The sequence below is a fragment of the Copadichromis virginalis genome, linkage group LG20, assembly GCF_057382275.1.
Source record: "Copadichromis virginalis isolate Kocher_CV1m ecotype Utaka linkage group LG20, C_Virginalis_male_GT1.1, whole genome shotgun sequence".
Classification (NCBI taxonomy): domain Eukaryota; kingdom Metazoa; phylum Chordata; class Actinopteri; order Cichliformes; family Cichlidae; genus Copadichromis; species Copadichromis virginalis.
Window position 1 is genome coordinate 20,763,860 of NC_140637.1, and position 14,188 is coordinate 20,778,047.

Genomic DNA, 14,188 nt, shown 5'->3' on the forward strand with positions numbered 1-14,188 from the left:
TAAGAGTCAAAAAAAGTGGAGGAACCGTCCTTTTCCAGAGTCAGAGCCAGCCAGTGTTCTCCCCTCAAGTGCGAGGGGTGAGTGTTTACTATAAAGTAGGCGGGGGGTTTAAAGTCGCGCCTCAAAAAGGCCAGCTGGTCCGAGGCCCAAACCCCGCAGAAAACGTCTCCCAAGGCGCGATGTAGAATGTGCTCCAGCTGAAGGTTATCCATGTATATATTTTAGTAATAATCCACCAGCACCTGTCTTTTAGAGTCAATCTCCAAAATTGAGTTGTAGCAGGCGTACACTATGAGAGTTGTGGTCTGAGGCAGAGGAACTCTGAATCTCATCTCCAGCCTCAAATTCCCGTTGGAGACGGGAGACAGGGCGTCAGCATCCTCGCTGGGTTCCAGATTAAAGGCAAAAAGGGCGTACCCTTCGTTAAATTCCCGGCGATCGATGCTCAGAGGTAAATCTTTGAGGTGTCTCCCCGTGGCGGAAAACATGTGATAAAACTCCCTGACCGAATTTCCGCGGTCAAACTGTGGCTGGAAAGCTTTGGCGGGCACCTGCCTGCCGTCCTGACACAACGCCAGATACTCTACATCGTTGTGTCTAAAGTTGAAAGGCGACAGATCCCTCCTCCCGGTGAAGGCGTCGTGATGAACCATGCCCAGGACCACGTATTTTGGCATGGCTCCCAGAAAGAGATTCTCTTGGTTGCAGATCCTGGAATTTTCAGGGATGGAGTAGGTTTTCACAGAAACGCGCGAAAGAGGATAGAGGGCGTTTCCTTTCATCAGGGCCGCGGCGTGCCCCAGCCTGACGGCCGGCGAGACAGTGACCTTTTTAACAAACAGAGAGGCCGAAGTTATTTTCAGAGCAAACTGCGAATCCCGAGTTCCCATCAGACTGAAGGCATCGCTGTTGCGTATCAATTTAATTCTCAAATCCACAGAGTTCAGCAGGAGCCTCTCGCAGAAGAAAATATCTGCGTGGAGGGGACCCAGCAGGTCCACTTCTCGCGACTCGGCCGTGAAAACGGCTCTCTGTTTTATCCCTCTGTTCGGCCCGTTGCTTATAACTATAGAATCCATGTCTCCGGCAGTGTCTTTGTAAAACAGACCGGCGCTGAATTGACTCTTTAGAGTGTCTTCTGAAAAGTTGAGCAGCGTCTCGATCATGGCCCTGTAAGGATGGGTGGCGCTGGACTGCGAAATCAATCGATCCCCCAGAATAACGTCGCACTGACTGAAAATTGTGTTGAGAGGATAATTGATGAGGGCTACCCCCGCATCGGGTGGGATGTTGCTCCCGTCCCTTTCCGTAATTTTCACTCTCAGATGGAGCATGGTGTCGTTCAGATCGAGATACTTTTCCCCGTCTCCGGGGATGAAAAATTCAATGGGTGAGTTGTCGCTCAAAGCAGAGAGGGGCTGACATTCTTGATATTTTTTATCCTCTATGGATAGCTGGGTCATGGGAGCCGAAAATAGATCCAGTTCGGCAAGGGTGCATTCGGCAGATTTCTTGTGTAAGAGAGACATTTTTTATTTATTTTCTTCTAAAATATGTCAGAGCTCCTCTGGGGCTTCCTTCTCTTCCCGCTGCCAGCCTTAACTGATTTACTTTTTACTCCGACGCTTTTATTTTTAATCCGCTCGCCCGGAGGGCGTTTCCTCTTCCTGCGGGAGAGGACCATCATACCCCCCGCCCCCTCCTGGCGAGGCTCTGTCAGCTTACCCATCACTCTTTTCACAGCGTCTGTAGCGATATTGGTTGCGGCCGTTTTCAGGTGAGGTTTAGCTACGGCGAACCCGGATTTGAAGAGAGGAGACACGAAACGAAACAGTCTGGAGAAGATGGATCCTATCCCTCTGCCGTACATCACGGGCGCTCCGTAAAAACCCGGAAGGGAACCTCCCACCTGCCCCTCATAATACCTCACAAAACGGTGGGGGTCCTGCGGGAGACGCGCAGCCATTCTCAAGCCGGTTTAAAGTGCAGCTTGACTATCGTTTTCCCGTAAACAAAATCCACGAATCTGTCGCGGTCCGTTTTAATTTCTACGCGTATGGTTTTAATGTATTTTTTAGAAACGCGCAAGTAATGGACCGTATTATGTCTGATGCTGATCACGTCTCCGTAATCGCCTTTCACGTTAAGGACGCTGAGCAACGGTGAGTAACTGTCACCGACCGGCTGGTACTGAACGATGTCGGTGTAGAGAAACAGGTTATATACGCCCGCGTTCATATCGCACGGATACGGAGTAGAGCGCTTCGACAGAGTCCACCACTCGTTCGTTTTCAATCCCAGCATGTAAGCCAGAGGAGGGAAGACCTTTATTTTATGGCTCCCGACTCCTTTGATATCCAGACGTTTGGTGACGTTGTTGAATGAAGCCTCGAAGGACGGGTCGTACTTTTGGATCGCCGGCACCAGGTGATCCAATAGATCTTTAACGCGTCCGTAATGACCTCCCCTGCCGAATTTTAAAATCACCAGGGGCTGATCTTCCTCCGTCGTCCGCATCAGCTCCAAGTAGGAGGCGTCCGGCGGTAGATTGTACCATGTGCGCGGATAAATGAATTCGCATAAGCCCACGCTCCATTCTCCGGTCAGCTCGAGGGGTTTGGCCAGATCCACCGTGTAGCAGCCGCTGGCGTTATCTTTAAATAAGCCCTTGCTGGCGTTGGAAGGCAGGGTCACGTAAAACCCTTCGGACTGCATGATGAATTTTAAAAAATGAGCCGAATGATGCGAGGGGTCTCTTTTTTTATACGCCTACCACTTCCGAGGCTTTCACCCAGCTGTTGAATTTATCCGGCCAGTTTTTCCACTTGACAAAAACCTGTTTTTCCCCTCTGACTGTGCGCCGCTTTAAAATCTTCTCCACATGAAACGCTTTGTCCTCGGTCAGTTTCACTTTCTGCAGCTCGGGCTCATAAAACGACCCATCAATGGGGTCCCCGTCATAATCTTGTAGTTTATACACGGGTGGCGATCGGTGAAGGACCCTGATCACAGTAAAGATTTCGTCCGTGAAACTCTGCTCGTATTTTTTATCAAATACTCCTCTCAATTTGGATATCCTCACCAGATCCGCCCTCTTAAATTTCAACTTTATTTTAGGACGGACGGGTGTCTTTCCATACAAGTTGCGAAACACCTGATCCGCGTTCTCGGGGCGCACCTCGGCAGGTGCCATTTTAATGCTGCTGTGATAACTGCGGTTATATCCTTCTAACAGGTCGGGCAACACCTCCAGATAGCGTCTGGTATTGTGCGCGGTGAAATATCTCCACATCCTCGTTTTCAGGGTGCGGTTAAATCTCTCCACCACCGAGGCCTTTAGGTCGCTGGCGGTAGCAAAATGGGAGATGCTGTGATTTTTCATCAGAGCTTGAAAACTCTTGTTGAAAAACTCTTTTCCCGCATCGGTCTGTAAATTTTCCGGTATTTCACTCTCTCTCAACACAGATTCGAAAGCTTCAGTCACTTCAGAACCCGTCTTCTTTTTCAGGGGGCGGGCGTAAGCCTTTTTTGAAAATACGTCTATGACGGTTAATAAATAATTGAATCCGTCGTTGTATTCAGACAGCTGTCTCATGTCGCACAGGTCGGCCTGAAGCTGCTTCAGGGGTTTGGTCACAAACACTCTATTTCTCTTAAATCTTACTCGCGCCGGCTTGTGCAGAGTATAGGCGTCCTGCTCGGATAAAAAATTCTGCACCTTGCGGATATCAACTTTTTTACCAGTTTCATCTTCTAAAGCGCGTCGGAGTCTATTTACTCCTCCGAAACTACCTGGGTGATGCGGGTCATAATACACTTTTTTCATCTCACTTTTCTCGGCCATCTCGTCTTCTGATAAAAAGCTCGTCTGCGTTATAACGTCGCAGGAGTCGGCTTTTATTATTTTATTCAAAAACCAGAGATGAATGTTTTTTATTATTATTTTTTTGAAACCAGAGGGCTTAATGTGCAGAAAACAGGAATACAATATTCAAAAACCAGAGATGAATGCTTTTTAAATATTTTTTATTCAAAACCAGAGGGTTTAACATGCAAAAAACAGGAATACATTTTTATTCAAAAACCCTGAGATAAAACACACTTATAGAATACAAGTAAGTTACAAAAAAAACCAGGAATACACTTTTATTCAAAACCCTGAGATAAAACACAGTTATAGAATACAACAACTCTTTTTTTTTTTTAATTCAAAACCAGAAGGTTTAACATGCGAAAAAAACAGGAATACATTTTTATTCAAAACCCTGAGATAAAACACACTTATAGAATACAAAAAAACTCTCTTTTTTTTTTAAAAAACATGAGGTAAACATGTTAAAAGGTTACAAACAGGATACTTTTTTTTAAAGCATACACGATTAAAAAACGTAGTTTTTTGTTTTTTTTGTTTTTTAAAAAGAAACAGAATACATGATTAAAATAAAGCAGAATTAAAAAACGAGGTAGTTTTTTTTTTGTTTTGTTTTTTAAAAAGAAACAGAATACACTTTTATTCAAAACCCTGAGATAAAACACAGTTATAGAGTCAAACGGTTACAAAAACTATTTTTTCTTTTTTTTAAAAAACATGAGGTAAACATGTTAAAAGGTTACAAACAAACAGGATACTTTTTTTTAAAGCATACACGATTAAAAAACGAGGTAGTTTTTTGTTTTTTTGTTTTTTAAAAAGAAACAGAATACATGATTAAAATAAAGCAGAATTAAAAAACGAGGTAGTTTTTTTTTGTTTTGTTTTTTAAAAAGAAACAGAATACATGGTTTAAAAAACAAGGTTAAATATAGGAAGCATGCAGGATAAGAATCAGCAACCTTTGTAAAACTCCGTAACCAAACGGAGTTCCCCGATTTTAACCACATCTTGCCCCACCAAATTGTCATAAGCGTCTGTGATGGCGTCAAAGACTTTCCTCACCGATTTCAGCTCATGAAGCAAGGTCTCCGCAACCATCCCGACTTTAACATCCTCAGTTTTGATGTTGCGGGCAATCAGCAGACGTTGAATGGAAGGGACAAAGCGAGGAGTGAGCAGTTTCTTTCTGATGTTATAATAATTGTCGGAATAAAAATCATCCTCCAGAATTTGCAGGCACTCGTGTTGTCTCTGGCTGGGATGGTCTATCTTACATCCATTACATTCGTCGGTGCGGTGCTTGTTTATCACCAAGTTGACCAGATGATACACAGCTGTTTTCACAGTGTCGATGAATAAAGAAGACGCCCAGCCGTCCATCTCGTCGGTATGCTGCTGCCGCCTCTGGCGCTTCAGAGGCCAGTAACCGGGAGTGTCGGGTACCAGCTCGCCCTCGTCAGAAAAACAATCGGTGGAGCCGGTCTCCTCATCGCAAAGCAGGGGTGCAGAGTCCATCTCTCTCTCTCTCTGAGCTAAAAAAGGCTTTTTGATCGGACTTTTAAAACAGAAGGAAGGGGGGCGTGGTCCGGGAGGGGCGGGGATTTTCAGAAGTTGAGACATTTCCTTACTCCTACGGCATCCCTCCAGCAGCGGCAAGTTTGAAAAAGAATTGTAATATCCTTCCTCACTTGCAGCATTCTTACGACCCACTCTTTGGCTGGTATAACCATCATGCTGCGAAATAATCCGCAGTCGGGGTTGAATTTTTCCATGACAAAAATGTCAGGGGCATCAGACTCGTCAGTCGAACGCAGACTAGCTCTCATTCTCCATCTCCCTGTGGCTGTGGTTCCTGAAGACCAGACGGTTGACAAGATTGTTTTAGTCTTGATCAGCTGCTCATCATTGAAGCGTATGCCTCCGTTCCGCGGCGGGGGAGGGGGAATAGCTTCTATTTCTTCTTCCGTAGCTTTTTCTGGAGCCGGGGGAATGTTTTCTTTATTCTCAGCGGCTGCTTTCTCCTCTTTTATTTCTGGAGCTGGGGGAATGTTTTCTTTTTTCTCAGGAGCTGCTTTCTCCTCTTTTATTTCTGGAGCTGGGGGCTCATCATCTTCTTCTGGAAGTTTTTCAGCCAGGGGCTCGTCATCTTCTTCTTCTTCTTCTTCTTCTTCTGTAACTGTGTCGAGAGGATGATCATCATCATCATCAGCTGATTCATCAGGGGAGGAAACATCCTCTACAGAGGGGATCTTTTCTTTATCCTCATCATTCTCAACAGCAGTATCCTCTTTTTCATCAGAGGAGACAGAAGGAGGGGAAGGAGGATCTTTTTCATCATCAGCAGCATCATGCTCTTCTTCATCACCGAAGCCGGAAGGAGAAGGAGGAGGAGGGGGAGGAGAATCTACCTCTCTCCGGGGTCTTTTAGCGGCAACATCTTCCTCTTCAGGAATGGGAAAATCCTCATTTGCCTCTCCGATAGCCATCGCAACCAGCAGCTTCAGCACGGCCCAGTCATTGGGAGTCAGCTTCACAATGCTGCTCGATTCCGTCAAGCTTTCTCCTTCGTTCAACTGATAAAACCAGAGCTCCCCCGATTCATATTTGAATATGTAGCCCCACTTTCCACAACCCTCAGCAGGCAGAGTCCATTCTCCTCGCAAGTTTCTCGGTGCTGGAATTTGGCTGCGGAACATGAAGACGCTCTTACTTCTTCCTTCTTTCCGCGGAGTGTCGGTTGCTTCGGGTCTGGTACTGTAGACAGAGACCGGCGTATCGCTGATAATCGACGATGCCCACTCGCTGCTGCTGCCGCCCATGCTCGAGGGTTCTGCGGGAGAGCAGATTTCTTCACCGTCCAAGTAAACAGGACCGCTGGAGGGCTGCAGAAGGAAAGAATCCATCTTGTGTGTGTGAGACTTAGAAATTGTGACGGGGCTCCACCTCTCTGGTTTTTATTCTCCTCCCTCGCTGCAGTCCCTCCCACTAAAAACTTTTTTTCCCAACAACAGATGGCGCTCTTCCGGGGGTTCACCCCTCCTTTCTCAGGGTGCAATTCGACACGGTTAGCAACAGATGGCGCGCTTCCGGGGTTCGCCCCCCTTTCTCAGGATATAATTCGTCACGCGGGGGGTTTCCCACCCCCCCTTCTCCGGATACGATTCGTCACGCTCATTACACGCTTCCGGGGGGGAGGGGCGGGAGGTCAAAAGGTCGTGATTAGGGCCATCAATCACTTCGGATCAAATTTTGTCATAAGCTGTATGGGATTAACTCTCTTACGATGATTTACTTACAGTAATTTAGAATCATCACTCAACCTAGCTCTACTACTGGCACTGCGTGACTTTTCTCCCACTGGAAACCAGAATTTCGTACAGATCTTTAATACCTCAGGCAATCGTGTTCAAGGGCTGCCCCCCCCTTTCTCTTCTTCTTTGTCCGTGTGTTCCTCCTTTTATTAAATCTCCATCACAATGATGTGGCGCTCTGAAATAAGACTCACACTGTTAATTCATCGTCTTCACTCTGCACCACTGCTCAGGCTGTTTTCTTTTCTTTTTAGTGTACAGTAAACAATTGAGTCGAGGCCTTAAGCCCCAGATATCTCGCACGGGCATCGTTTTCATAACCAAACTGCTCTGGACTCTGCTCCCCAAACCACACAAATGCCCTCTGGGCTTATTATTGTAACAGATTCTGTATTTGGATTTGTTGTGTGCAGCATTGAGCCTTTGTTAATAAAGCATTCTTCATTGCAGCAGCTGGAGCATTGTGTGTCACTTCTTAGTGAATTGAATCAACATTTTGATTTTGGTGCATGGGTGTGTATCAGTTTTCACTCACTCAACGAGTGCATAAGTGTTCATGTGTGTGTTTCTCTTCATTCTAAGTCGGCGGATGCAGAAGTGTGTGTTTGTGTTCATCACCTTCCTGTTCTGTTGTTTGGGTAAACCAGCGGCCTGAAGCATGCCCTGAGGTCCTGCCCTCCTCTTTGGGTCTGTTTGCATCCGTTGTTGCAGCTGCCTGCATCTTCTCCTTGTAACTTGACCCTTTTGCTTCTGTAGCTCCTTCAGGGCTTGCTCCTGCTGTTGGAGCTTTGCATCAGGTCTGGCGACCTCCTGCTCCAGCAAGCTTCCGCCTGATTTCAAGTCCTGTATGTGGGACTCCAAGTCTGAGTGATGGGTTCAATTAGCAGCCAGCTCCTCCGGAGCCATGCTCAGTTTCTGCTCTGATGCCTTAAGCTCTTACTGAGGGCAAAAACCTCAGAGTCTTTTCCTTCCACGTCAGATCGGAGTCTATTTATGTTGTCTTTACTTTGCTCCACAGCCTTCTGCAGCTCTGCTGTTCGGCTCTTCTCAGAGGTCAGCATTCTTTTGCTCACCCTCCCTTTTCCTCCGGGCTTAATGCGCGTCTCGTCACAGCTCAAGTTGTTGTTGTGAGTCCAGCTGCTGTGGCCTTCAGGGGTCAAAGGGTCAAAGATGGTAGCGGAGAGGGCAACGATGATAGCGGGGAGGGTAGGAGTCCAGGTCAGCTTCGGCTTTCAGAAAAAACAAAAACAAAACAAAACAGGCGAACAGGAAAATGATGTTGTGCTGACTGTGTTGTGTTGGCTGTGTTATCCAGAGAGGGGAGAAACAACTGGGCCTCCTCCCCCCCTTTTTGTTTTTTCTTACCATATAATCAACTCATAACCCCCCAAGTTGGCAGGACAACACAGGTACGTGTTAAAATTCTTAAGATCCTGTTTAGAAACCTAAAAAGGAATTTTCTACCATTCAGTAGTCATTTGTCTTAAACAATCAACAAAAACATGTCCCAATTCGACCCTTTTAACCACTAAATTTGTCGTGTCCTCACTTAATCATCAGACCAGTATCTTTGTCTTTTGACGTTAAGTTGTTGTCCTGCAACCCAGAGAGTTTATTTGTCAGTAGTGGATAAACTATATCATTTAAAAACAGGTGTATGTTAAGTGTCGCTACTTTAACCTTGCATGTACGTGCACATGTATGTAAGCTATTTCTTCATTGCATGTATATGGGTTAATTTTAACTTTTTCTCAAATGAGGCATTTCTCTAACACACACATGTGTCTGTTCCTCACACTTCTCATACCTTTCTCTGGTTGTGTGTGGTTTTATTTGTTTCAGTCATTTACCAGGAACATCTTTTCCTTTTTTCTAGCGAGACAGGAGAGATGTGGCGTTGGAAGTATTTTGGTTTTCATGTGACGTATGACCCTGAAGGTAAGCGTGTCATGGACAAAAGTAAAACAGTATGTCGGATGTGCCACGCAATGCTCAATTACATTGGTGGGAACTAGTGCGTTAGCGCAGTTAGCTCGTTAACGTGTTGGCCGTCCAGCCCCAAGCACTGGGCGATCCGCGGTAGCTCGTTAACGGAGATTTGCCGTGTTGTGGTGTTAAAATCATTTCAGATTAACGCTGACAGCACTAGTGGGAACAAAACGAATGTGACTGCACATTTACTCCGACATCATCCTAGTGCAAAGACAAGTGGAAGCAGACAAAAACAACAAGCACACATGGTACATGTCACGAATCGCCGTGCGGCAGGCAGGAGTAGGACCCAAAATGCAGGACTCACAGGCACGAGGGAATGAACTCAAAACTCAGCTTTATTTGCTGGCAGAACAAATATACAAACTAAACTAAACTGGGAAACCACAAACTAAGAACTCACAGAGAGACACAGGGAGATCCACACACGGCATGAGGGACGACGTCACGCTGAACAGAGGGAGACGCAGACAGAAATACACAGAGGGTTAACGAGGAAAGTGGGAACACACGGGGAACACAGGTGACACTGATAATCATAACGAGACAGGGCGGGGTGAACTGAACATGACATGTACGGGCGTGAGAGTCACAAAGTAAACAGGAAGTGCACAGAGGTTCAGACAGGAGGAGAGAGAGAGCACGGGGAAAACACAGACATAACGGGCTGGGAAAACATGAAACAACCACAAAGGGAGACGAGGGCTCATAAATACATAGAGGGCACACAGGGGGAAGAGAGAGCACGGGGAGAACTTAGACATAATGGGCAGGGGAAACATGGAATAAAACATAAGGAGAGACGAGGGCTCACAGATACACAGAGGGGCACACAGGGGGTAAAAGCCATGAAGGGAAAACACTTAGGGAACAACACAACAGGGCAACTCAGAAAACATGGCCTAAGCAAGGAACAAAATACAAACATACAAGAAAACTAAGAACACTGGGCCAACATGGCCCAGGACCATGACAGTACAAACTTTACCCGAGTCATTTAGACAGCCGTTAGCACATGATTCTCCTTATGGGGACCTGATATGTTTAATATGCTGCCCAGAAGAAGCGTATAGTATAGCTTTTATTTTGGAAAGAGCCATTTCTCTGTAATAAACTCTCTTTTCCAAAGATGAGTGATTCCTCAATCAGATAGATTTATGTTTTTTATTACTTTGTTGTTTCAGCAACATTAAATTTAAAAACTGTACTTTTGAGTTAAAATATATATTTATAATTTTAATAAATGACAAATTAAAAAGGCATGAACATCTACAGGTGCACAAAACACCCGCAAAAACCTTTAAATGGTCTCTCAGTCTAGTTCCGTAGGCTACACAATCAAGGGGAAGACTGCTTACTTGACAGTTGTCCAAAAGACAACCATTGACACGTTGCACAAGGAGGGCAAGACACAAAAGGTCATTGCAAAAGAGGCTGGCTGTTCACAGAGCGCTATGTCCAAGCACATTAATAGAGAGGCAAAGGGAAGGAAAAGATGTGGTCGAAAAAACTGTACAAGCAACAGGGATAACTGCACCCTCGAGAGAACTGTGAAACAAAACGCCTTCAAAAATGTGGGGGAGATTCACAAAGAGTGGACTGCAACTGGAGTCAGTGCTTTAAGAACCACTACGCACAGATGTATGCAAGACATGGGATTCAGCTGTCGCATTCCTTGTGTCAAGCCACTGTTGAACAACAGACAGTGTCAGAAGGGTCTCGCCTTAACCCTAACCCTTGCCATGTCATCTGCTGGTGTTGCTCCACTGTGTTTTCTGAGGTCCAAAGTCAACACAGCCATATACCAGGAAGTTTTAGAGCACTTCATGCTTCCTGCTGCTGATCAACATTATGGAGATGCAGATTTCATTTTCCAACAGGACTTGGCACCTGCACACAGTGCCAAAGCTACCAGTATCTGGGACCATGGTATCCCTGTTCCTAATTGGCCAGCGAACTCACCTGTGCCACAGACTGATCAAATCTATGCCATCCCGCAGTGCTGCAGTAATTCAGGTAAAAGGAGCCCCAACTACGGCAGAAATGAGCTTCCTCCGAAGGGTGGCTGGCCTCTCCCTTAGAGATAGGGTGAGAAGTTCGGCCATCCGGGAGGGGCTCAGAGTAGAGCAGCTGCTGCTCCACATCGAAAGGAGCCAGCTGAGGTGGTTCGGGCATCTGACAAGGATGCCCCCTGGGCGCCTCCTGGGTGAGGTGTTCCAGGCATGTCCCACCGGGAGGAGGCCCCGGGGCAGACCCAGGACACGCTGGAGAGATTATATCTCTCGGCTGGCCTGGGAACGCCTTGGTATTCCCCCGGATAAGCTGGAGGAGGTGGCTGGGGAGAGGGAGGTCTGGGCCTCTTTGCTTAGGCTGCTGCCCCCGCGACCCGGCCCCGGATAAAGCGGATGAAGATGGATGGATGGATGGAGCCCCAACTAAGTATTGCGTGCTGTACTTGCTCATACTTTTCAGTTGGCCAAGAATTCTAAAAATCCTTTCTTTGTATTGGTCTTAAGTAATATTCTACTTTTTTGAGATACTGAATTTGGGGTTTTCATTAGTTGTCAGTTATAGTCATCAAAATTAAAAGAAATAAACACTTGAAATATATCAGTCTGTGTGGAATGAATGTAACCATTATACAAGTCTCACTTTTCGAATGGAATTAGTGAAATAAATCAACTTTTTGATGATATTCTAATTACATGATTGGCACCTGTATTTAGGACAGTTTTGTGTTATTTCAGATTTAATGTTTTTTTAACAGGATGATAAGTGTGTAATCAGCTCAAAGTAAATTGCGGTCACTCGTAATAGTAAAAAATAAGTTCAATGGCACAGACGATTAAGACACATTATATTTGGATTTATGTTACAATGATGGCACCTTGTATAGCAACTGCCTGCTCCTTTTGGGCTTTTCACAAGATTTGTTGAACATACAACCTAAAATATCACAAGAACAGTTTTATAATTTGTCCAGTAGTGATAGTTGATAATAAAAGTGTCCAATGCCAATTTTTATTTGGACTTTGTGACTTTTGCAGGAATTAATTTTCGCACATGTCATACTCCTCTAAGTGGCCATGCATCACAGTTGAATGATTTGTGACAGGCTGCAATTCAGAGCCACTCATTAAAAAAAAAAAAAAAACAGCTAAAAAATTGTATTATTACAAAAATATATATTTTGCAACACTTACTGGATTCGTTGTGACAGTTTTAACGTGAGATATTTCTTGCATCTGGTTCTCTTTTTGGTTCCCGACACCTGCTTCAGAAATAGTAATAGTGTTTTAAGTTTTTCCACCAAAACCAGTCACAATTGTACGGAAGAGGATTAGGGCCACTGGAAAAAAAAAAAAAAGAATTCTGACTTTAATCTCAGAATTCTGAGAATAAAGTCAGAATTCTTTTTTTTTTTCCAGTGGCCCTAATCCTCTTCCGTAGTTATGTGTGTAGCAAGTGAAAATAAAATAAAATAAACAATAAAATCAAAGGTGAATCAAATAGACCAATATGGCAAGCCGGGATGGTCCATTTGGTAAAGTAAATCCGTTGGGTATCTTTCTTTGCCTTTAGACAATAATTCTGAAGGCAAAAGCACCAAACGGGACAGGCGAAAAAACGAAAAGCGAAAAGTGCTTTAATTCATCTGATTTTTTTTCCATTTTATAAATACATTCTTAAATAAATACACCTGATATAAACTTTTAAGTCAAAGCTTGAAAAATGTATTTTTGAGCTCATTAACAGCTGTTTATTTGGAGAGATGTAGTCCTTACTGGACAGCCAGTACATGATGCACTACCCGAGATTAAACAGTATCTCCAAAATGTTGTGATTTACAGATTCGCTTGCTAGGCCTCTTTGGGTTTTTATAAGGAAGGGCATCCAGCATTAAAATGTGTTGGATCAAAACATGCTGCTACAGTCTGTAGCGACCCCTTGTGGATATGGGAGCAATCAAGTAGCACTGGAGGTTAAACAGAAATATTTAAAATGAGCTCAACCATAAACAACTGCATCATTAATACTGATTCACATAACACTGTAAGTACTTTTTCATTTGATTGAATTTATGTACAGTTTGGCATTAATACAGTTTTATATGTAATATGCTATTGTTACTTTTGCTAAGGGATCTTACATGATTTCTCCAGCACGTCATTGTGAGCTCAAGGAAATAATTAGATATAAACTTTATAATATTTCAGCCAGTTAGGTGTGCAGAACAGTGGTGATGTAAGACTTTTGCACAGAACTGTACTGCAGCCTTCCCTGTTGAAGTTGATGTGGTTTTAGAGAATTCTGTCTCACATATTCTTGCAGTGGGCATGCTGGGGGGTGCCAATGCTACCCCTCAGCCTCCTAGTAGATACAACTGTGGTATCAATTTCAAACTCCTTGTCGTCTTGTTCTCAAGATATTGCATTCACAGTATTTTCAGAAAACCTGACCTCTGACCTGGAGGTCAAGGTCACCGAAATGCAAACTCATCTGAAATTTTTAGTAGCTGCACCTTTTGTATGAAATTCAAAATCCTACATCACCTCATTTTGTGGTCAAGGTAACTGGGATTCTGACCTTTTTGGGACCTGTACAACTGCAGTGAAAACTCTGGCTGCACTGACTGTCCCAAGTCTGATATTAGATGCATATCTAAAGATGCATGTGTAATTTACTTTTTGTGAATAAAATGTTGACAAGGTTGCCAAAAGCAGCACGATTTTATTAAGTGTGCAGTGTGAACCCTTACAGGAGGTTCTCACCTCACTTTCCACCATAAATTTGTTCTTGTGTTCCTTGTCTTGTCCTCAGACATTTTTCTTGAAAGCTGATTCCATTCCTTACAAGAGTTAATTAATAAATTATGTTGATTCTTCTAAAGACTAAACTTAGGAATGAATATGTATTCCTAAATGAACCCCCCCCCCCCCAAGGTTTATGATTATGGAAGTTGAGACATGCCATAATCAGTGGCGTAACCAAGCTGATGAGTAAATCAGAT

At 44.4% G+C, this 14,188-nt stretch overlaps 2 protein-coding genes across 2 annotated transcripts; both read right to left on the minus strand.

Moving 5' to 3' along the window:
• Positions 1-221: 221 nt before the first annotated feature.
• On the minus strand, positions 222-1,529 carry LOC146684716 (uncharacterized protein F54H12.2-like). Its single transcript, XM_085444657.1, has one exon. It carries the CDS (start codon positions 1,527-1,529, stop codon positions 222-224), a length of 1,308 nt encoding a protein of 435 aa, XP_085300783.1.
• A 2,947-nt stretch (positions 1,530-4,476) lies between these two features.
• Positions 4,477-5,840, minus strand: LOC146684717 (uncharacterized). The gene has a single exon (XM_085444431.1). It carries the CDS (start codon positions 5,492-5,494, stop codon positions 4,826-4,828), a length of 669 nt encoding a protein of 222 aa, XP_085300557.1. The 5' UTR covers positions 5,495-5,840; the 3' UTR covers positions 4,477-4,825.
• Positions 5,841-14,188: the final 8,348 nt, after the last annotated feature.

Bases quoted from the DNA above. Each gene is read 5' to 3' on its own strand.
- LOC146684716 (XM_085444657.1), bottom strand. From the start codon at position 1,529: ATGTCTCTCTTACACAAGAAATCTGCCGAATGCACCCTTGCCGAACTG.
- LOC146684717 (XM_085444431.1), bottom strand. From the start codon at position 5,494: ATGTCTCAACTTCTGAAAATCCCCGCCCCTCCCGGACCACGCCCCCCT.